The sequence below is a fragment of the Bemisia tabaci genome, chromosome 4 (assembly GCF_918797505.1).
Source record: "Bemisia tabaci chromosome 4, PGI_BMITA_v3".
Lineage (NCBI taxonomy): Eukaryota > Metazoa > Arthropoda > Insecta > Hemiptera > Aleyrodidae > Bemisia > Bemisia tabaci.
The window spans coordinates 14,784,563-14,807,638 of NC_092796.1; the positions used below are offsets into that span (position 1 = coordinate 14,784,563).

At 41.2% G+C, this 23,076-nt stretch overlaps 1 protein-coding gene across 4 annotated transcripts in view; it reads left to right on the top strand.

Annotated features, from left to right (window-relative positions):
- The window catches only part of LOC109034296 (uncharacterized), a 230,654-nt gene that overhangs the window by 7,821 nt on the left and 199,757 nt on the right, over positions 1–23,076 (top strand). The window contains exon 1 of one of the 4 annotated variants that reach the window (XM_072299411.1): positions 17,805–18,018. The exons of the other annotated variants lie outside the window; for them this stretch is intronic. Coding sequence (XP_072155512.1) covers positions 17,988–18,018 — 31 coding nt within the window. The 5' untranslated portion in view covers positions 17,805–17,987. Of the gene's footprint in view, positions 1–17,804; positions 18,019–23,076 lie in introns of those variants that run through there. 4 annotated transcript variants of the gene reach the window in all.

Genomic DNA, 23,076 nt, shown 5'->3' on the forward strand with positions numbered 1-23,076 from the left:
CAATGCGTGAAGTATTCATGCAGTCTTGTAGGCGCCATACGTTTCACGCCAACCGCTCCTAACCACACTGTGTTTGGCGCAATGCGTGAAGTATTCCTGCAGTCTTGTAGGCGCTCTGCGTTTCACGCCAACCGCTCCTAACCACACTGTGTTTGGCGCAATGGGTGAAGTATTCATGCAGTCTTGTAGGCGCTAATATGTGTTACATGCCGACCGCCGCGCCGCGCCGAGGGCTTTTCCTTTTCATCTCAAGTCCTCGTCATTATTCCTCTCTACGCTGAGCTCCAGGCCAAATTGCGTGTTTAGTTCCTCTTTTACCTCGACTACCTAAAGATACTGTCTCTTGTATCACTGAAGAACGACAAAATTAGAAATTCCTATACGCTCAGGAAAGAGAGATTTTGTCCCCTTTTCTCATTGATAATTTTTTTTCTGAATCCGATTTTTTTCATACCTAAATTTAAAAAAGATTGCAAAATTTGCCGCCATGGGCCGCGGCCGCCGCGGCCCATGTGGCCACCCCCTTAACCCGGCCCTGCCAGTAGAGGGTCTCTTACGTAGATATAAAGAGCCTCTACATTGAAAACTTCAGGAAACTAGAGGAAAGAAATTTCCCAAACGAGAATTCAAATTCGCAATTCAATCAGAATGAAAGCTCCTAGCCGATATTAAAATGACGGGTGCAGTTAATTTTAAACGTACAGCGAAAGGAGCCGTGGAGGGGGCGGGGGGGCGGTCGTTAAACCTTTCAGCCGGATCGGGAACCGACGTCGAAAAGTAAATAAAACTCGACGTCTATAGGTCACTAGCCGACGGGATATGTGCGGCACGTTCGCGGCTCGCAGCTGCTCCCGTTGAGACGACGTTGGCGACGACGCTCGATTACAATGAAGTCGCCGGAGAAGTTCAAATATTTGCCGTTCGGCGCTAAATCTTTCTCGCTCACTTAATTACCGGCACCGCGCCTCCGTCTCGCTCCAGATTCGATCCCGTAGCATTCTAATAATCATCTTACACTGTAATGTCTAATGTCACGAACCGAGTTTTTTTCATGGCGATGACTTGGAAAAAATAACCATCCGAGCTAACTTTTTAACTACGGGATCCTCGCCGAATTGAGTTTCGTAACTTTTTTGTTATGGCATGGCGCTACTTTGCCGTGCTAAGGAAGAACGCCGTATGAACATTCGAGAGTTGCCAAATTGCCCTTGATAAAATATGTTTTTATGATAACATTCATGCACATTTTCCTTAAAAATTTTCAGATATTTCAGATTAAATTTCGTACAAAACTGTCTAAAAATTTTAGAATATAATATTCGCAATTTTCCCAGTAAATTCGGGTTTAATCGGAGGAAACTTGGCAACGGCTGAAGGCTCATATGGCGTCCTTCCTCAACACGGCAGTACTGTTGATAGCTCTGCCGTGCTAAGGAAAAACGCCGTATGAGCCTTCAATCGTTGCCAAATCTCCTTTGATAAAACACGAATTTCCTGGTAAACTTATGAATATTTTCCTTATCATTTTTCGGGTAATTTTGTCCGCGATTTCACCTGAAGTTCCTTAAAATGTCAAGAGAAAGCATTCATAGCTTTCCTTAAAAATAAACATTTTATCGAAGGAAATTTGGCAACTCTCGCATGTTTATACGGCGTTTTTCCTTAGCACGGCAGTGCGGTGTCAAGGTTGCCGTAATATCTTGTTGACGGCGATCTCTGAATACTGAGGATTCCATTTGAGAGCGCAAAATGGGTCAGTTACTTGGATTCATCCAGCGGACCACTATGGCATGCTCTCTCCTCCATCTGGCCCCAAACAAAGAGGGAAAAAAGACAGCACGTCAAACACAGTGCGTTCAGCAGCGGTCGGCGTGAAATGTACAGCGCCTACAAGACTGGTGGAATACTTCACGCATTGCGCCAAACACAGTGCAGTCTGCGCGGCGTGGCGGCGGAAGTTAAAATCATTAAACCACATTTCTGTTTGTTCTTTCAAAATTATTTCGTTCATCTCTGATAAACGGAAGGCCTCGTCCACACAGGGATAGGTTTACGGAACTTAACTTTCGCGCAAAGTTCCGTCAACTTTTGCTAGTAGTGTTGGCAGGGCTTTCCCAAAAAATGTGTCCAACACGAGGAAACGCGTCTTATGCACCCCTCCCCTTCCAGCACGTTTACTTGATGGTTTTTATTGATGTTTCAAAACGAATGAGAAGGGGCGGCAAAATACAGGCGGCCCATGCGCGGCAAGTAGGTAAATCCGGCTCTGGGAAAGACGTTTACAGTTGGTAATTATTCATGACGAAATTGACCCAAACTGCATATCAGATGCTCCAGCAATTTAATAATTGTCCGGGGGGACCCTCAGACCTCCTTTTGCCCCCCCCCCCCCCCCCCCGCCCAAGGTGTCTGAATCTGCCTGTGCGCCTTTTGAAGGTTTTCTAAAAAAAAAAAACTCATGAAAATCGCAAGATTGTAACTATATTTAGGTTAGTTTAGTTAGTAGTAAGGTTAGGTATAAGTTTTTTAGTTTCTCGATGTTCCAACAATCTAAAACCATCTCTAATGTTTGGAGAAATATTATTGTTTTAGCCTCACCGGCTCCTAAAAAAGCATTCAAAGTTCCAGTTTGACACAAAGTAGGCAAAACTGGGCCTTGGCTCCCAGCAGATTAATCCCAGCCTGAAATTGAACCTTACCCCCATTTCAAACAAGTTGGTTCTCTCATGAGCAGAGGGAGCTGTGAAAATCCTCTGGAGGCAACTTGTTTCCAAACAACTCTAAACTCCTGAAAAGTTTCTGTCGAAACAGGAGGCGCAACTTATTTTTTCTTATTCATCCCTCCCTCCCTCACTCAGATGTTTCATATTATGCTTCGCATTCCAAACAGCCCTTGCTGCCGAATTACGCAGGTGCGTAAACATATTAAAATAAATCTCTCAGCAAACAGCAAAAATAAATCGATGAAATTCGATGCATCTGTTTTCATGCTCCTCCTAAGACGAGTTAGGGTCAAGAATATGGAGAGATTCTGAAAATCAGAAAATAATGATACCGCGGCCTACTTCAAGGCGAATTATAATGCCCCATGGCAGAAAAATACGGTGGCAATTAAAGATACCCTTTGAAAAAATAAGGTAGGAGCGAAGATTTTGAAACACCGCAAAGGAGATAGGTACGTCGTTTTGCCATCGATATCTTAATTGAAATGTTTCAATTTTTATACCTTGTCAGGTGCCTCATAAGCAACAATCTCGGTGCAACACATTCTTGTCAGCTGCTTCAGTCTATACATTAGAGGACGCAAAATCTACAACTTAATCCCGAAACACTTTCCGAGTGCTGCACAGATGACCTCCGATGATCACCGTGTCACTACCAAAATTCTAAAAGTTTCCCCCTCAATTAGGTAAAATTTTAATTTTTTTCTTTAAATACAAAATTCTATTGCCTAAATTATTTCTATATAAATATAAATTGCCTCTGCATCTGAAAAACTAAATAAAAAGTAAAAATATAATTAGCTGCTCAACTACGATGAGTGTCGGTTCGACGTTAAGCAGGAAGGAACCAATACAAGCCAAATCAGCTATTGCAATATTTAACAAGGCAATAATTTTTTACGTGAAACGGTCGTGCGGCTTTTTGTTTAAATTCCAGTGAATTTTTTTGCACAGTGTGAAGCGAATTCCTCAAAATTTTCAAAGGAATCCGCACAAACGCTCTCTTGTGAAAAATTAAATTGCCCAGTCAAATGTGGCCATAGCTGATGTGGCTTGGTGCTTTTCTGCTAAACACGGTCAATTATTTCGTTTTAAGATCGACTTTCTGTCGATTGTTTTCATTTCAAGATTGATTATCATCGAGATAGAACTTTTGCAAAAGCTGATTACGGTGGCGGAAAGTTTGGCGCGCTTAGGTACCTACCGTGGAAAAAAGTGAGGCATGGCACGCCTCGCCGCGATAGAGCCCGAGTTTGAACGTGAAGGAATGTGTTAAGACGAGCAGGGATTAATCTCTCTCCAAGTGTCACCACGTTCAATCACTTCCTGCACCGAGGTTGTCAAATTAATCTAGAAACCACTTATTGAGACAGCTAGTATGGACACCTGACTTCAAAGACGGATATAGTGACCACGTGGGTCATTCTTGCAATTTTCGATACATCCGGCGGTAGATCCAAATTTACAAAATAGCAAGTAACCTCTACTCAAAATTTTGTGTTGGGTATTTCTCGCAAGTAAAGATTACATTTTCACCGATTGCAAAGATTATAAACTGGAATGGACCGGGGGGAATGGAGAATTTGCAAGGGTCTGAAATTTGATGAATTTCCTGTTTAAGTGGAATCCTCTGAGTGAACTGAACACGAAGATACCCTTGATTCATAAATTGAGCGATTATTAGAGGAGATATGACAAAATAACCGATTCTGCTAAAATACATGTGTTTAAATGGGAAATGCCGCCAGATGACGTCACAAGGCGGCGCATTTTCTCACTTTTAAATCAATTTTTCTCCAATTTCCCATGTCAGAAAAAAATTATGAAAAATATTGCGAACTCAGCTCATTAGGCACTTTCAGATGAAGCAATAAAAAAATTGCGTGCAAATTCTCCATTAGGGGCATGGCAAGGAACAAATAGAACGAGAGAGGAAACGGAGACAGGAATTTGGGAATGAGTTGATCAAAGATAACGAAAAAAGTTCAATTTGTGTAATCTTCATTCCCGTTTGTGACATTCATATGCCGCATTTTCTTAATTCTCCCTTTAACGGGACTCTAATGAGGCCAAGAACTTACATGTATTTGTTTCTCTCTTAAAGTGCAAGGCCAGATTAAGGGTGGCGCATGAGGGGCGGCTGAACCAGGCGCCATTACAAAATGGGCACTAGAATAAGAGGAGAAAAACAAAACGGGGAAAAAGAGGAGAGAAAAAAGTGAGGAAGAGTAATAATGATAAGTATCACATCTAACGGGGAGCGATAAAAGCAAACTATTCGAAAAAAGTCGCCTCGCACCTGCTGCACGCTTTGACAGAACCAATGAACGATATGCGATTCTGTTGGTTGATATCGTCGACTAGATTCTCGCCTTCAATTTCAGCGCATAGGCAACACATCTACCTAAGAATGCGAACAAATTTAAAAACTTACAGTTATCTCTCTAGACTTTGCCCAGAGCCAGTGCACAATACTGCCGATGATATGCCGGAATTAGACGCTGAATGTGGAAGACAACGGCCCGATGTCTGAAGCAACGATTCTTAGCGACTGTCGAAAAATGTCCGATTTTTATGAATTATTCGAATAGATCTATTCTTTATTAAATCCGCACTGTGTTCGATGCAATGCGTGAAGTATTCATGCAGTCTTGTAGGCGCTAATAGGTGTTACATGCCGACCGCCGCGCCGAGGGCTTCTCATTTTCATCTCAAGTCCTCGTCATCATTTCTTTCTAAACCGCGCTGTTCCAGGCCAAATTGTATGTTTGGTTCCTCTCTTCACTCGACTAGTTAAAGGTGCTGTCTTTTGTATTACTGAAAAACTACAAAATTAAAAATTACTATCCTCTCAGGAAATGGGAGATTTTGTCGCCTTTTCTCGTTTGTAATTTTTTTTTCTAAATCCGATTTTTTTATACCTACATTTAAAATTGTTTTAAAATTTGCCGCCCCCTAGATTTGCCGCCATGGGCCGCCCCTTAAATCCGGCCCTGGTCTTTCCTTTTTCTTTTCTCCGTTCCTTCTTCTTGTCTCCTTTCTCTTTTTCGATCGCACGGGGTGGGTGGGTCGCCCCTTTGATCCGCCAATGACCAGGTGATCCAAAAAGCCGGTCACATTAGCTTCCGATTTCAAGAGCCCGCACTAGAAAGTGGTCATCGCGCCAGTGCTGTGCGGACTCCCAAGTCTGAAAATTCGAGGCAACCTGCCGCGCCGGGCAGCGCACACGGCGCGGCGCGGAGTTGCTCGGCCATATAAAGACAAAACGGAGCAGGAATCACAATGTAGCGACACGTCGCGCGCCGCGCCGTCGTCGTTTGCAAGACCAAAAGCGGAAAGGGGACAGCGGACCCCCGTTCTCTCCGTCGGACCCCCGTTCTCACCGACGGACCCCCTTCGTGGTCGAGCGGCCTTATCCGTCGCCCCATCCCGACCAATTGCGACTACTCGACTCCTGCCCTAAGCGAAAACCGCGAATACACGTATGTATTCACACCGGAGTTGGGTGGTTTTAGCTTTTCCCGTGACCGGCCCACCTTCCTTCCACCTCGAAGCAGACAATCGTGCCGCCATTGTCCGCCGCGGACCAACATTAAGTTGTCTCTCGCTAATAAACGAGGAAAAATGTAAGTTTGCGATTCGCGGGACTTTTTTTTAAGCGTATCGGTCGGTCGCTCACCTGCGTGCAATCACCACGCTTTGGAAGAAAGGTATCTGTGAATGTATCAGTCGCTCTGCTTGGCTATGCTCTCCCGATTATCAAGTATTCCCGGAAGCCCCATAAAATGCCACAAATCATACAAATGAAAAGTTACCTTATCTCATCCGGTAGGATTTGTTAATAACTGGTAATGGACCACCACCACCACTGGACAAGGTGCGAATTTAAGCAATCTGACGCATGTTTCTTAACAAGAATTTCACGTAAAACACGATTTACAGAACGAAAATTACTGAAAGCAACTCCTAACGAAGATATTAACGTTTATATTTCACATTGGTTACGAGGAATTTCACAAAGAACTCAAAGCTCTACGCGAGTCAAATCGCGCACTACAACAAATTCACCAAGCTTCTCAATCTAGCAATGTTCATTTCCCACCATGTGTTGTTCAAACTATAAGCAATTTGCTTTAGCTGAGCCAAAGCGTCAAGATTGAGGTTGCCAGATTTTTATATCGCAGACATTGTCATGATAATGTTTAGCGCGCGATGTGAATTACGTAGAGCATTGAGTTTTCATGAGCGGGTGGTTTGAATTCACGCATTAAGAATCATTAAATACCTTCGTAAGGAGTTGATTTTGGTCATTTTCGTTGTGCGCATCGTGTTTTACGTGAAATTTTGGTTAAGACATATGTATCAGAATGCTGAAATTCGTGCCTTGTCTAGTGGTATTAATTGGATTAGATTTTGAATAAACCCTTTTGGGCCCTAAGAGCTCCAAATTTCGACATGTCCTTCCATACTCCCCTATTTAGGCACTCTATTCTGCCGTAATAGCGAAGAGAGCAGGAAGTGCAAAAATGAAATTTTGAGAAAACGGGCTCAGAAGCGTCTGATCGGAAACCTCTATCGAAAGAAGCCTCCGTTCTTGGTCTACTTGCCGCCAATCACCCAAGTGACTATTATAAATCGTTCGGATGATTAAAAATCAACCGATTTTTTTTCAAGTACATGGAAAGGGTATTATTTATTTTCAAATAGGCTAGTGTTAGGCTTTGGTGTTAGGCCAAGACAGCCGTAAGTGCTATCTTCTGCATGCTTTCGTGGTGGCTTTTTAGACACACAGCAAACACATATTCAGGTTAGAAATTGACAGAAGAGGGTGTCTTTTTTCTTGAAAGCGCTGTTTAGCTATCTGGAGGAATAATGTCACTTACGGCTGTACTACGGCATTTTTTGCGCTCCTACGGCTTTCTCATACGTCTCGTTTTTATATAGGATGAATTTTGCTATTCTATCTATTTCAGTGATTTTATTTGAGAGAAATTAGACGAATTTTGAAGGGAACTCGATTTCGAAAATTTGATACGTACTGCTCTCTTCGCTATCACGGCAGTATTTATGGGCAGCACCAGTGCGTGATTTAGCAGCGGTGGCGACGATAGCGCCTTTTGGTGGGAGAATCGGCAACACGCTGTTCTGGGGCGAACTGTGAGTTGTGGAGATTATCGGGCGCTGCATATTTGCGTTGAAGTTGAGGCTGATGAAAAGAGCATCGGCGACGCGGCGACCGCACACCGATCGCACTCGGTGAGTCATGAATGGAGGGATAAGTACTAAGGTAAATACTTGCGTTGAGCGGTGAATAAAACGCGGCGAGCCACGATATGCATGCCGCCAGACCGGATACTTTATTACGCACTTGCCAACCGGCAGTATGGGCAGTACAGTATGTCCACAACTAGCTCCACACAGGTGGCGCCTACAAATCTTCGTGCAATGGTCGCATTTGAATACGATGAGTGCAGTTAGTACTCGATAACTATTTTAAGTCTGATCGCACACAGTTTTACACTCTCATAGGCAATTGCTCGGTAGCATGAAATGAGAGTAGACTGTACGATTCATGGTAAAAATAAAATATCATAATGCTGCTCAAATGATCATCAAAGGTACGGAAAGATCTTAAATGAGCATCATTACAATGTTGTAGTCCGGTTTATTACGTTACCTGGAGTGAGCGTGTCAGAATAAAAACCCAAGTAAAGAAACTACACACTGGAAAAAAAAAGTCGTTTGGATTTAGAGTCCGGACTCTAGAAAACATTGACAAGAAAAAATACTCTTGATTTAATCGGATTTTCGCTTAAATCAAGAACCTAGCCTCTTAATTTAAGCGGATTTCTTTTTGATTCAAGCAAAAATCCGATTGAATCAAGAGTATTTTTTCTTGTCATTGTTTTCGAGAGTCTGGACTCTAGATCCAAGCGACTTATTTTTCCAGTGCAACGGGTTGCATTAAAAACCGGCAACACTGTAGTGATGATGATTATTAAAAATCTGTTGTTACCTATGATGATCATTTAAAAATGTGCTCATGTGATCATTTAAAATTTAATGATGTGCTGCAAGTGTAGGTGACCTGCCAAGTTTGAAAAAAAAATCCCTCCTAAAATAAAATTAATTTTATTTTCTCAAAGCAATTTCGGGACACAATCACCCTCGGCCTCTCGATTTCTTCGAGATTTCAATGCGTGCAGTGTCCCTCATGTTAAGACCCTATGAATAAAAAATCTGATACCGTTTTTGGCCTGATTTGTCTCAAAAAGTAACACGGCCAATGGGTCCCTATGATTTTCTTTTTTAAATTTAAAATATTTTCAAAACGCTTACATATTTTCTCCCGGCGATAGATTGGACCTCGTTCAGATATTGCAAGGATATGTTCGAAATAATTTCAGTTTAAATATTTTCCTCCGATATGTTTTGATTATCTCAAAATAATGATAAAAATATTTCAACAGAAATATTCATACGGAAACATTACAAGAATATTTTGAAACCGTTTTTCCTTTCCAAAGTATTTCGTTGCAACTAAGAATATTCCTGGCCAGTAGTGGGCGAACGGAGTGACCGAAGCATTCGGACACACTTATCACGTCAAGCCGCGTCCATCGTCCGTGCAGCCGCGCTTAAATGTCGTTTTTGAGGGACGAGGACTCTTCTAGCTTCTACTAATCCTGGGGCAGTATTTGTATAGGACCTCTAAGTTTTAGTTAACACGTCGAAAGGAAGAGGCCAAGGCCGAAAATCTGTGTTCAGCTGTCGCAGAGCCACTCCATAACTTATGTCACTCAACGATGTTGTCATCAAAAAGCTGACCGCATCTCTCTCTCCAATGTTGCAGATTTCATGTCACAAAATATAATCAATGCTTTCAATTGAATATTTTAACTCACGAAAAAAGCGAAAGTCCAAGAATCTATGAGGCATGTTCGGTATATAATTAAGAACGAAAGCTAAAGGGCCTTTAAGTGTTTGGACTTGCGCCTTTTTTTGCACGTCTCGATTTAAATAAGTCTCTTCTGTGTTTATCATGGGTATACAGGAACAAAAATGACAGTTTAATGGGTGGTTGCAACGGACAAAGGAGGTAAGTAATAAACTAACTAACGGCAACCCATGCGAGACCCGATTCATGTAGTTTGTCCGTCATTTTCCTCCTCGGGCCATAACAACCTCCTTCATAACCCAACTGGATCCCTCCACTCCTTATGTCTTTTCTGTCTATTGTTTTGTCTATCAAGTTCAACAATCAGCCCGCGTGGAAATTGAGATATGTCCTAACGTCAAAGAAGCGCTGATTTGATGGAAAGAAGATTGAAAACTTAGATGCTCAAAAGTACAGTTCCGCAGGGATTGCAAAGTATTTTTCAAATTTGACCTCGGAAGTGTCCTTTTCTACAGTTATAGCGGATCTGACACACGACACACCCACCGCAAAATGTTTTGTTTACGCCTGTGGAAGGTTTACGATCATTTTAACTGATTAAAGTTGTAGTTTTTACTGTTTTGAGGGTCGGAGGTAAATAGGTGCACGATTACCTCGCGAACACACTCGTTGCGTGATAGGGTCGCGTGATAGTCGGTCGCAGATGTAATACCACTGGGCGTGCTCACTGTTGTGTGGTGTGTGCTCTAAGTGGGTACTTGAGGTGCTTCTCGACAATGTTCCATAATTGAAACAACCACTCGGGCCGGGCGCCGGCGAGCAATTAGCACACCTGATCCGAATGATAAACATATAACGATAATCGGCAATTAATTAAAAAGAATAAGAGCAGCAGGATTTATTGGCGGGTTTGGATTAAGGCACATCCAAAGAGGAGGGGTTTGGAGGGAGGGCAAGTTTTTTTCATACCCTCGGCTAAAACAGCGCTATGCAGGAAATACCATCTCCGGTACTGCCATGCTAAGAAAGAACGCCGTATGAGCCTTCAGACGTTGCAGTATCTCCTTCAATAAATAACGAATTTACCGGGAAAATTGTTGAACACTGGAAAAAAAAAACACATCGGATCGAGAGTCCAGACTCTTAAAAACATCGACAAGAAAAAATACTCTTGATTCAATCAGATTTAAGCTTAAATCAAGAACCAAGCCTCTTAATTTGAGCGGATTTCCTCTTGATTGAAGCTAAAATCTGATTGAATCAATAGTACTTTTTCTTGTCAATGTTTTCAAGAGTCTGGACTCTAGATCCAATGTGTTTTTTTTTCCAGTGAACTTTATTTCGCCCGCAATTTAATCGTTACTTGGATATCTCTCCTTAAAGTGTTCAAATATACTGGATCATATTTTGCAAACAAAATTATCCGAAAAATTCAAAAGAAAAACTTAGAAAATTTCCCAGAAAGTTAGCACGTGATTAGAAGAATTTTGGCAACGCTTCAGCTCGACACATGGAAGAGAAATATTAAGTGCGTCAGATAGAATTCCTTCCGCAGTATAAGGCCTGCAGCAATTTACGCTAAACACTTAGGGTGAAAGGTAATGTCCGGAGGTGACGAAAAGGGAATAAGGGAAAGAAGGTTTAATCCTAATTCAACTTGAGGTTGAAAATGCCTATAGCGTGACATGACAAATGAAAGAGAGGGAGAAAAGAAAATTAGTATAATTCAAACTTTCCTCGCGTAGGGACTACCATGCGACCATCATCTTATCTCGGAAAATACGATGAGCTTTGTCAATGATGTCTGAAATCAAATTGTAAGTAGAAATTGATGTTTAGAGTTTAAATTAGAGTCCACGAATTCAAACTTCCTGCTTCCGTAAAAAACAAAATCAACTCAGATCATATCTTCAAGACAAGAGGAAGAAGATGCAGCGCCGTTCATATATTTCATCGAAAATGAGCGCTTATATGGGCGGGAAAACCTGAGTTCAGTTTCAAGAAAACTTATTTAATCTTTGATACTCGATGCTTTTATAGCACAGTAAGAAATGTCTTTCATGGTGACTCAAAATATTTTAGTTAAGTACCCGAATTAATTTATTCGTGCTTCGCAAAACCTTTGAACTATGTACTCTCGTTGAAAAAAAAAGCAAAAAAAAAAAAAACAAAAAAAATTCAACAATAAACACAGATAATAAGGAACAACTATCATACACCACCAGGGATATACCACTAGGATCAAGTGAGAGTGAAGAAGACATGATGTGTTCTATTTGCCCTTTGCCAGAACTGTGCAGAAGTGACAAAACTACTGAGGGCAACTAATCGTGCTCTGTAGCCACTCATGTTGCCGTCACGCTAACTGAAGGCGAACTCGATAGACTTTGATATGTACTCGTTATTGATAAAACCGGGATCGTGTGGAAGTGGCAAAACTATCACGCGCAACTATTCGTGCTTTTAAGTCGCTCATGTTGCCGTCACGCTAATTGAAGGCGAACTCGACAGGAGGAGAAGCACACAATATCAATATCGTGTTACACGTGGAATTTTGATAAAAAAACTATGTGTGTCCTTAAATGTCTCGCTCTCTTTAACGATCCAACCTATATTTTCATAATTCCTTCTCTCGGTTTTAAACGCATAAACAAAGAACTAGGATGGTCTAACTTTAAGTAAAAAAGTAACTTTGCTGGGAAAGATTGCCGGAAGAGTATATGACGGCAAAGCTTTAGTGCTATAAAAACACTTTAATTCCAGGCCATATTTTTCTTTTTATAATCCACGGCAAAAGCAGGTGACTCAAAACGTCGCGTCGGTAAAGTCACCCCCTCGGAAAAGAAACAACCCAGGCACCCTGTTTTATTCATTATGCAAAACGTCTTAAAAACGTTTTGTCAATAATTCGGTCTTTCAAAATATTTAATGAGAAGTTTTGCGTTATAAAAGTCCATTTATTACTGAATTTATGTTAATTTTGGCTCTCTTCAAGCTTGCACATGAATATTCAACTGAATGCTTCGCAACTTCCCCTTCAAACTTTGTATGTTGAAATTTCATTCGCACCGGAAAATACTAGCTTGGCGTTTTGAATGTCAAAAATGTGTCTGGGGGCTCTTAAATGTTTCTTCAATTACTCTTCCAGTTTGTTTAAATCTCAGGAATGTGGAATCAACGGCTGGGGTAGAGTTAAATCAACAGTTGAGAGCCAAACACGTCTTTGATGACATTCAAGATACCAGCACCTCAAGGTATTATTTTTTCAGAAGTGCTGTTGAGGATAAGCTGTTCGAGCATTGCAATTATATGAGGTGTTCTATATTTTATTGGATTGTTGGAAGGATCTTTGATTTTTAGGCGATGGCATAAACAACGGCACAACTTCCCCGCGCTATAAAGACGCAAATATTCAAACTATTACCGTATGTGAAAGTCCACGGGAACATTTTCAGTTTGGCAATATTTGTCGTGGTAGGCAAGAAAATTGGATATTGATATTTCGACGGCAGAGTGTAAAGAAAAACGCTGAGGAAAATAAAAATTTCATTCACGAAAATGTGCAAATATATCAAGGAAATGTCAGGGAAAATATGGTAGATCAGCTTTATCTGCTTCCTAGAATTGGTTTGTGATTTCAAACAGCAAATTTTGTCTAAAAATTATTTTCAGTTATGCCTTTTTAACCATATATCATACCTTCAATTGTCAGAGAATTTCACCAAAATGTGTCAGGGAAATCAGGCCGGAAATGTCAGGGAAATATCAGGGAAATCAGGGAAATGTCAGGGAATTTCATTTTCAAAATTCTATGACAACTCTGTCTTAGGAATCCACACGGAATCTGCATGGTACTGTGCCTAGTATTTTCCTCAACTTCGCAAGTAAGATTTTTCCTTGGGACAAATCCCACGAAACGCCCCGCGGAGACAATGATTTCGAGAGCTCCGGGAAAAAGCTCACCAGACTCGCAATTTCGCGAACGTAGAAGCGGCAACGCCGGTTGTTGCCATCTCGATCCCGATCCCGTATCCCTTCCCGATTGTCGCAGCATCCATGTTGCCGGGATTCGCGTGCGGGGCACGAGGGAGTGGGAGGCCGAGGGGTGGATGAATGCGAGGGTTGAGCGGAGGGTGAGAGGGGGGGGGGGGGGCTGCGCAACCGGGTGCGTTCACGCACTTCTTGTACTCGGATCCCCATCGACCTCCTCTCGATTTCCCCGCTGCACATGGGTGCCGGGCCGACCGACCCCTGTTGCCGCGCGGATACCACCCGCCTCACGCATCGCCGCGCTGTCTGCCGATCCCGGAGTTGGAAGGCTCACGCGCCGAGCCGAAAAGGCGCCGTGTCATGCGAACGCACCGTGAGCCTCCTTCAGCGAGGGATCAAACTTTTAGGGTGGATACTTTCGGTTCCGCGCACTGCCGCCGTTTGCGTGCACGGTGTCTGGGGGTGGATGCAATTTTACGGTTCGATTCTTTAAGTCTACGTAAGATTTGTTTATGGCGTGAAATTTTCTCCAAAAACTCCATCTCGGAGTTACCTCCTTTCTGGTAAAAATTACTCACGTTGTTTCCAGTGGCGTGGTGTGCTTTGCGATGTATCGATTTTTATGCCATTTAAACCTATGGAAAAGGATCGATAAACGGACTGAGTTAAGCAGAAAGGAACCAACCCACATTTTGGAAAAAATTGAGTTATGAGTGGTTTTGAACTCAACCACTGCTCTACTATCTATCGCCAAAAATTCAAAGTTTTTGTTGGAGCAAATTTTGCAGAAAATGAACTTGAAGTTTATCTTTTACATTGAGTCTTGTGCAGGAGCCAAACTTTAAACCCCTTTTTCTCGGTTCGATCCCGATGTGGCTTGGTTCCTTTCTGTTTAACTCCGTCCAAACAGGGTGTTCGCAATATTCCATTTTAAACCTATGGAAAAGGATCGATAAACAGGGTGTTCGCAGCGAACACCTTAATAATCGATTCTTTACCATAGGTTTAAATGGCGTAACAATCGATATATCGCAATTCACGCCACGCCACTGGTTGTCATATATTCTTACCAGAAATTTGATATTCCTTTGACTGTATGGATCACTTATAGCAAAAAGGAACCAGCGCAATTACGGTGTTGTAATAATGTTGCTTCCTCGTAATTATTTAAAAAATATCCCAGAAGAGCAAATAGTTTTTGCTTCCCTCCAAAAAATTGTCAATTTTAAGGGAAAATAAGCCTGTAAATTTTAACTTCGTACATATTCTTAGTATTTGCAAAAGAAAAAAAAAGTTGCACGCTTTTGAAAAGACTGTAACCGCGCTGGTTCCTTTTTGCTAAATGCGATCCATATGAAGTCGATCCTGTGTATTTTTCATCACACTTTCGATTTTCATGTCCTGTCCATTTTCTTTCTTGTGGCGAATCGATTACTTGCCCCCAAAGTTGAGGAATTGTTGCCAAACCAGCAGTATTGACTGTATACGCATTCTATTATGGTATACCTTGTTTTTCAACACCCTCTTCAGAAAAATCTGCTCTGTTGGAATAACAACCAATTTCTCTAAAAATGTTCCTCGAAACGTCAATGTTCTGAATCCTTAAAATTAAAAGAGGACCCAACTATTGGTTGAATTTCTCTGTGACTTATTCCACTTCATGTCGCAATGCGCTGATTTTGCTTGGTCGTCCTTTTAGTCGCACAAAACTCAGAGCTACAGAGAATAATTTGCCTTCATCTGGGCGAGTTGGTAGTTAGAAATAGATTCAAAACGGCGAAATTGTTGCAACCTTTTAGAAATGAAGGCTCCAGAAACGCTCCGAAGACGGAGAGAGGTTTCACAGGCGCGTTATTTGCCTAAAAATAAATAAGTTCATAAAAACAGATTCTAAACGTTACGAGATAGGCCACGTTATTAGATTTTGTGATGTCTCAACGCACCGATGATGATATTACACCAAATCGGGTACCAGCATGTATTATACCAAAATACGGTTTAAAGAACTTTTTTACACCCTTAGCAGGATTCCGGAGCAACTTTTTCAGAAATGTTAGATCATTTGAAATTCTGATTCATCCCAGCATTTCTCGTGTAAAGTAAGCCTGAAATTGCATAGAAAATGTTTGTTTTGTGTGCACGTGAGGAGTGATCATGTCAAGGTAGCAGCTTAAAAAAGAGAACTTCAGGAACCTTTTTTGTCCGAATATGCAAACATGTTAGCCATTAATTACTTTTTGAAGTACACACTGACATTTCTCCTCAGCATTTCTTAAACTCCCACCATAGGACACGTAGAGTTACCAAAAATATCAAGAAATAATGATCATAATTATTTTCATGAGGGGGAAAAAAATTCTTAAATAAAATACTGACGAGAAATTTTCTACTCAACTTGTGTCAAAGCCAGAGCGGTTATCCCAACAGTCAAATCACGGATACTGCATTAATAAATCCCTGAAACAAGCTTGTTCCGGGAAATTTTTTCATAATCATCCTAAAATATATTTATTCGGAGCAGAAATACATATCCACGAAGCACCTCAAAGTAGCACTTCCGTTCTCGTGTTTTGGCACCACGTCGAGTGCGTTACACAATTCTGTTTCCGCTTGACGTCATACACCTATTTTATTCGGTCTCAAATTGTAAAATTACCTCTAACGTAGCCTAATCTCGTAAAAATTAAAAAACAAATAGATTGACCATTCTAGAGGAAATACCTTAAAATCACCCATCATATGTATAACACAGCTATGGAACAGAGATGCAAGTTTTCATCATTAGAAATATAGGTACTCAAATTTCGTAAAATTATGATTTTTTTAAAACTTTTGTATCAGACCCAGTATGCCATGAAATGCATACACTGGAAAAAACCGCTTGAATCTAGAGTCCAGGGTCTTGAAGACAATGAAAAGAAAAACTGCTCTTGATTCAATAGGATTCTTGCTAGAATCAAAAAGAAATCCGCTTAAATTAAGAGGCTTGGTTCTCGACCTAAGCAAAAATACGATTTGATCAAGAGTATTTTTTACTGTCAATGTTTTTAAGAGCCTGGACTCTAGATCCAAGCGATTTTTTTTCCCTGGGGAACAGTAAAATCTTAATTTTCAACAAATAATTATCAAGTCAAATTTCGAAGTCCCTAAACGAATCATCGGATAACTCAGCGGATTGCAAACGCAGTTCTTGAAAACTCGTTTCACGGAAAATAAATTTTCCTTTTTCCAGCAAAATGAAATTTCATTCCGTTAAATTGAATTTTCCGCCGCCTCCGTGTATGACACTGTGGCACTACTGCCGTGCTAAGGAAAATCGGCGTATGAACACTCGAGAGTTGCCAAATTTCCTACGATATATTTTTTATTTTTGAGGAAAATAAGGAATATTTTTCCTCAAAATTTTTAGGAACCTTATGTGAAATTGCGAACAAATTCATCTGAAAAATTGGAAGAAAAATATCCATCAGTTTACCAGGAAATTCGTGTTTTATCAATCAAAATTTTGGCATCGCACTGAAAAAAAATTCTCGGCGTTTTTACCAAGGTCCGTTGGTACCTTTACCATCTCACTTTTTTTTACCAATCATTGTTAATTTTACCAAGACAGACCTGTAAGCTTACCTAAAACCGGTATTTTTAATGTTTTTTTTTCAGGTAAGAATACCACTTTTATTGGTAATCAATTCCCGGTAACTGCCATTTTATCTCGGTAATTCTACCACAGTCGATAAAAAATATTGGCGTTTTTACCAAGGTCCAGTAAAATTAGCGAGAAAGTTCAAAAATTTTATCGAGATTTCTCGGTAAAATTACCAACTCAATAAATGGTAATATTACCAAGAAAAAACTGGGATCAAATAGAACCCTGAATTTTTGGTAATTTTACCCTTTTCTCAGTAAATACACCGAGATTTTTTTTTCAGTGCGCCTGAAGGTTCCTACGGCGTTCTTCCTTAGCACGACAGACTACAAACCCTGGCTTCACCTTAAAAACCACCTGAAACACGAAGCGCGGCGTTCGACTTGTCAACGCAGGGCAGAACGTGCTTTTACTCTCGCCCGTACTTTTCCCTTCCTTTCCGGACCCGACCCGGGAGCACATGCATCCCTGTGCTCGCGTGAAGGGGGGAGGGGTGGGAGGAGGGGGCGACAGCGGCGCTGGGATCGCGGGGCGGCGATCGCGCGAGAGCTTTCAGTCGAAATTCGGTCGCTCCCCCGGCGACACGTCTCGCTATCCCCGGACCCGAGCGCGGTCACATGTGCTGAGCAAGTGCGCTGCGCGTCCAAGTGCCCCGATCGGATCCCCGACTAGTGCAAATATGAGGTGATTTTGTGTGTGTCTCGTGCTTTGGATTAACTTAACCGACTTCGCCATGGGATGCATCCAGGCCTACTTCAAAAAAGGTGAGCGCTTTCCCGATTTCCCGCGACGGGGGTTTCCCGGAACACGGGACTTTTCCCGGGATACCCGCCCTCGGACGGCATGGCGCCCTCTTGATTTCTCGTCGCGGTTGAGTGTTGTCGTTGAATGTTTCTGAGTGTGTGTTTTTTCGGTATCTTTGTTCTTACAGTCACGGCTCTCGTGGCGTCAAGCAAAAGAAACTGTTGCAATTACCTGCTTATTTTTAAATTGCGTCTATCAGCTTTACAGTACTTATGTGGCAAAATGCAACAATTAATCAGGGTGGATTGGGGCTAAAAGACCCTTTTTTGGTATCTTTGTTTGTATAGTTACGGCTCAGGTGGCGGCAAGCAAAAGAAACTGTTGCAATTACCCACTTATTTTTAGAAGATTTCCATCAGCTTTAGAGTACCTATGTGGCAAAATGCGACAATTAATCGTGGTGGATTGGAGCTATAAGGCCACAAGGGTAGATAAATAAATAAAATGAGGTAGCTTTAAGACAGCTAGAAGAGTTAGAATAACAAAACTTATTGCAATTACACGTGCTCACAGTTTTTTCACACATTTAATGACACAAATCCTGCCAGCCGCCTAACACCATAATCGTGGGAAAATGCAACAATTGTGATGGAGTAGGGACGGACTGGCTCAGGAGACTCGGGGGTGTTTTTTCCTTAAACTTCGACCAAAAGAACATCGCAAAGGCTCCTTTTGCCAAATTTCACCCTGCTTAGCACCTTTTAAAAAATCTTGCAGAGCTCTCGAGGGCCTTTTTCAAACCCTTTCCTCCCCCTTCGGAGACCCTTCGGAGGGTCTCTCATCTCCTTTGGCGAGGCCCGTCCCCCGGAAAGTTGCTGGAAAGTGATGCTAGGCCTCTGTGATGAAGTGAGACGAAAGGGCTCCCAGCCAGGGTGAAGATACTATTTAAAATGAGATAACTTTAGCCAAGCTTAGCAGGGTTGAAGTCGCATCATTCAGGGCGAAGAACACCTTGAAATTCTAAAAATCGTGTCCCCGCGGGTATGTAAATTTTAAAAGCGATGAACCGTAAATTTAAGAAAACCACAGATTAAGTTTGCTGGTGTCGCTACCAACTGGAGACCACGATTCAGTTGAAACATTTTCAGTAGAACATCATTCATGATACGAATCATGGCTTGAGAGCTTGACCCGGTGTTCTGAAGAGTGATAGGAAGTGGTCAGCATCGAAAGCTGGGAATCGATTTTTTTAACCCGAGTCGGTTTTTGCACTGTGCTGCACAGTTGGAGTTTCCACCTTAGGGACTCTTTCACCTGACGTCCACCCTCACAATTGGACGGCGTTTCCGCATTACCCGGAATCGACCACTCTGCATTCCACGTTGCATAATTTTCTCCCTTTTTTTACATTATAACACGACCACAACACACAACTTACTTATTGCCTTGAAATTTTCCGTGAGTTTCCCCCAAATTATTAAACATGTATTCGCGAAAGTCCAAGTCTCAATGTTGCCTAGTTTCCTATTCAAAAAATAGAACATTGGAGAAAATGAGGCAACCTCTTATGTAGCCATACCAATTTCGGATGGATCCTATGTCGTGTCGTGGGTTGCGAGCCGTAACTAGGTGAAATTTTTATTCGTTTATTTTTTACCAAGACCAGAAAGACAGCGTTTGGTGAAGAAAACCAACTGACATTTTGGAGAAAATTAAGTTAAGGATGGTTTTGAGCTCGTCCTGAAGTTTTTTATCTCCTGCCAGAAATCTAGTCTCCGCCGAAAACACCTACTTAGCCTGAAGTTTGTTTCTTACAGTGAGCAGTGCAGTGGAGAAATCCAACTTCAAATCAAATTTTTTCCATTTCTAGTACTGTCCCCTGTTATTTAGGTAGTTCAGTTGCTTCCGTTCAACACTGGTTGCATAGGAACCTATACTGTTTAAAATAATTCGATCTACTTGAAAAGAAGAAAGAAGAACAAACCGAAAACGCACGGTTTATTATTTGAGTGTTTGTCATAAACTTTTCCCTCTCAAATCAGAAAATGTTGCCATTCTGCTTAGTGAAAAATCACTAAGCAGACCTTTTCTCTACCGCTAAATGCTGCCCAAAAAAACATTCATCTCCTGTAAAGGTTTTCTGTTGCACGGAATAGCTAGGTATTGTATTTTTCTTGTGGTTATTTATACGCCCTTTTAACTTCCAGACGGCGCGGCGCTCTCTTGTTGTTTCGTCACAGTGTGTGTTGTAATTAGTGGTCTTTTTGTGTGTTAATTTGAAAAGAGAATGAAAAAGCTCCGTTTATCAAGCTTTGGGTTACCCGGAATACTGTGTTTTTCCCGGGTTGCCGCCCTATATACCTCATACCTCCTACCTCCTTCATGGTGCCTTTCTGGTTTTCGCCTGTGATGTGTGTGTTCCCTTCAAAAGGCATTTTGTTTTTTTTTTTATTTCCTTTGTTCATTTCCAAGAAAACTCAAAAGCCCTGCCTCGTAATTGTAGAATTTTGCAGGCAATTCGGATTTTCCGCGTCATACCTTCGCCTGTAAATTTTCATTTTTAACAGCATTCTAGTTTCGCGCTTGCAATGCACTATTCCGTTTTACAGTTTCTGAATTTTTTAGCCTTGGTTTCTCATTTTTGGAGTGCTTTTTTTCCTTCCACTATTGAAAATGGTTGTAATCTGTGCGGAGTCGCAATTTTTTCGTAATTGCTGCACGGAAACGGCAATAATTTCAATAAAGTCTAGTATTACTTGAAAGATGAAAAGAAAATATTGAATCAGACGAGTATTAACGGTTTTTTTTCCTCCTTTATTTTTAAAATTTGGTTCCTGGGTGGGACCGTTGCAAAATATTTTCCACGCACCAGTTATCCTTATAGAATGAAGAGAGATTTGAGACTGAGCGATGCTACAGCCTAGCAGCAAGTAACGCTCAATGTTTAAAAAACTTGAAATTATTTTCATTTGAGAAGATGAAGATTTTCTGAAAGTACTTCGTCAAAAACCCGATAATCAAGGAGGACATATGTCTAACGTAACATCACGCACAAAGACTTAAATTGCGATTCGGTTTTGTGTTACAGCTGCGTTACAAGAGGAACAGACCTATTATATGTATTTAAAAAAAAAAAAAAAAAAAAAAAAAAAAAAAAAAAAAAAGACAGAATAAAACCGCAACAATTACTTTAATATACAGGGTGAGCGAAAAGTCCCCGACCCCCCCTCTAACTTTTGAACGAATTGAGCTAGGGAAATGAAACTTTGGAAATCCTCCTATCTCAAAGGGGACCATCTTTTGGGGGGGTCAAAATTTTGGTCCCCCTCAGGGGGGGCGCGGGGGGCCCCCAACTTTTTTTTTTCAAATGGCAACGCCTATCTTGTGATACATCATTCGGAAGAGCATAAAAAACTAAGAATTTTGGCGCAAACCGCAGATCAATATCTTAATTTTTGACCGAGTTATGATAGGTCAAAGGTCAAATTTGACCTATTTTCAAAAAATCATAACTCCGGTTCAAATTATCGTAAAGAAAAAAATAAAACGGGAAAATTTACCAAATTGTGTCCGCTTTTAAGTAAAAATTGCAAACATCACTTCGATTTAATTTTAAGGGGGGGCTCGGACCCTCAAATACGTCAATTCAAAGGTCATTCAATTTTCCTGCGAAATACGCCAATTTCCCCTGGATTTGCCTCCACATTATCTCAGTAAGGTCAAAATCAGTTCAACATTACGTTGGCAAGTCCCCAAAGTTCGGGAAAAGTTAAAAAAAAAATGATATTTAAACGGTCAAATTTAATTACCTTAAATTTCGTGTTTTAACTTTTCCCGAACTTTGGGGACTTGCAAACGTAATGTTGAACTGATTTTGACCTTACTGAGATAATGTGGAGGCAAATCCAGGGGAAATTGGCTTATTTCGCAGGAAAATTGAATGACCTTTGAATTGACGTATTTGGGGGTCCGAGCCCCCCCTTAAAATTAAATCGAAGTGATGTTTGCAATTTTTACTTAAAAGCGGACACAATTTGGTAAATTTTCCCGTTTTATTTTTTTCTTTACGATAATTTGAACCGGAGTTATGATTTTTTGAAAATAGGTCAAATTTGACCTTTGACCTATCATAACTCGGTCAAAAATTAAGATATTGATCTGCGGTTTGCGCCAAAATTCTTAGTTTTTTATGCTCTTTCGAATGATGTATCACAAGATAGGGGTTGCCATTTGAAAAAAAAAAGTTGGGGGCCCCCCGCGCCCCCCCTGAGGGGGGACCAAAATTTTGACCCCCCAAAAGATGGTCCCCTTTGAGATAGGAGGATTTCCAAAGTTTCATTTCCCTAGCTCAATTCGCTCGAAAGTTAGAGGGGGGGTCGGGGACTTTTCGCTCACCCTGTATAACTGCTCGTGGGTTGCGTTTCAACTCAAGAATCGAACCCCAGCTGAAAGTTTTCTCGACCAAGGTCTGGCAGTCGCGGCCGATGCATTGTTGTTTTTCCTCTCATTGTCTTAGATGAAGGCACTGGTACCTCTCTAATAGAATGGTCATAAAATGTTATTTCTCCTTTCCAACGAATGAATAATTAGAAGAGACGTGTGCCGCGTCACCGCACTTACATTAGTCTCACTGGTGCGCGGAGATGCCACTTCGGGCAGATTTTAGATGATTTTGGTCGGGACTCACTTCGTCGCAGCACGCAACTGGCGTCCTAGAGCCTCCTGCACTGGAAAAAAAACACATTGGATCTAGAGTCCAGACTCTTGGAAACATTGACAAGAAAAATACTCTTGATTCAATCATATTTAAGCTTAAATCAAAAGGAAATCCGCTCAAATTAAGAGGCTTGCTTCTTGATTTAAGCAAAAATCTGATTGAATCAAGAGTATTTTTTCTTGTCGGTGTTTTTAAGTCTGAACTCTGAATCCAATGTGTTTTTTTTTTTCCCCCCAGTGTGCAATAAAATACAAAAATTCGATGACTCGACTCCAGAATCACCTCGATATATTTATAGATACATTTCAAAATAACCGCTGGGATGTTTTTTTTCTCAGAACCACACGAAAATATCAAATAC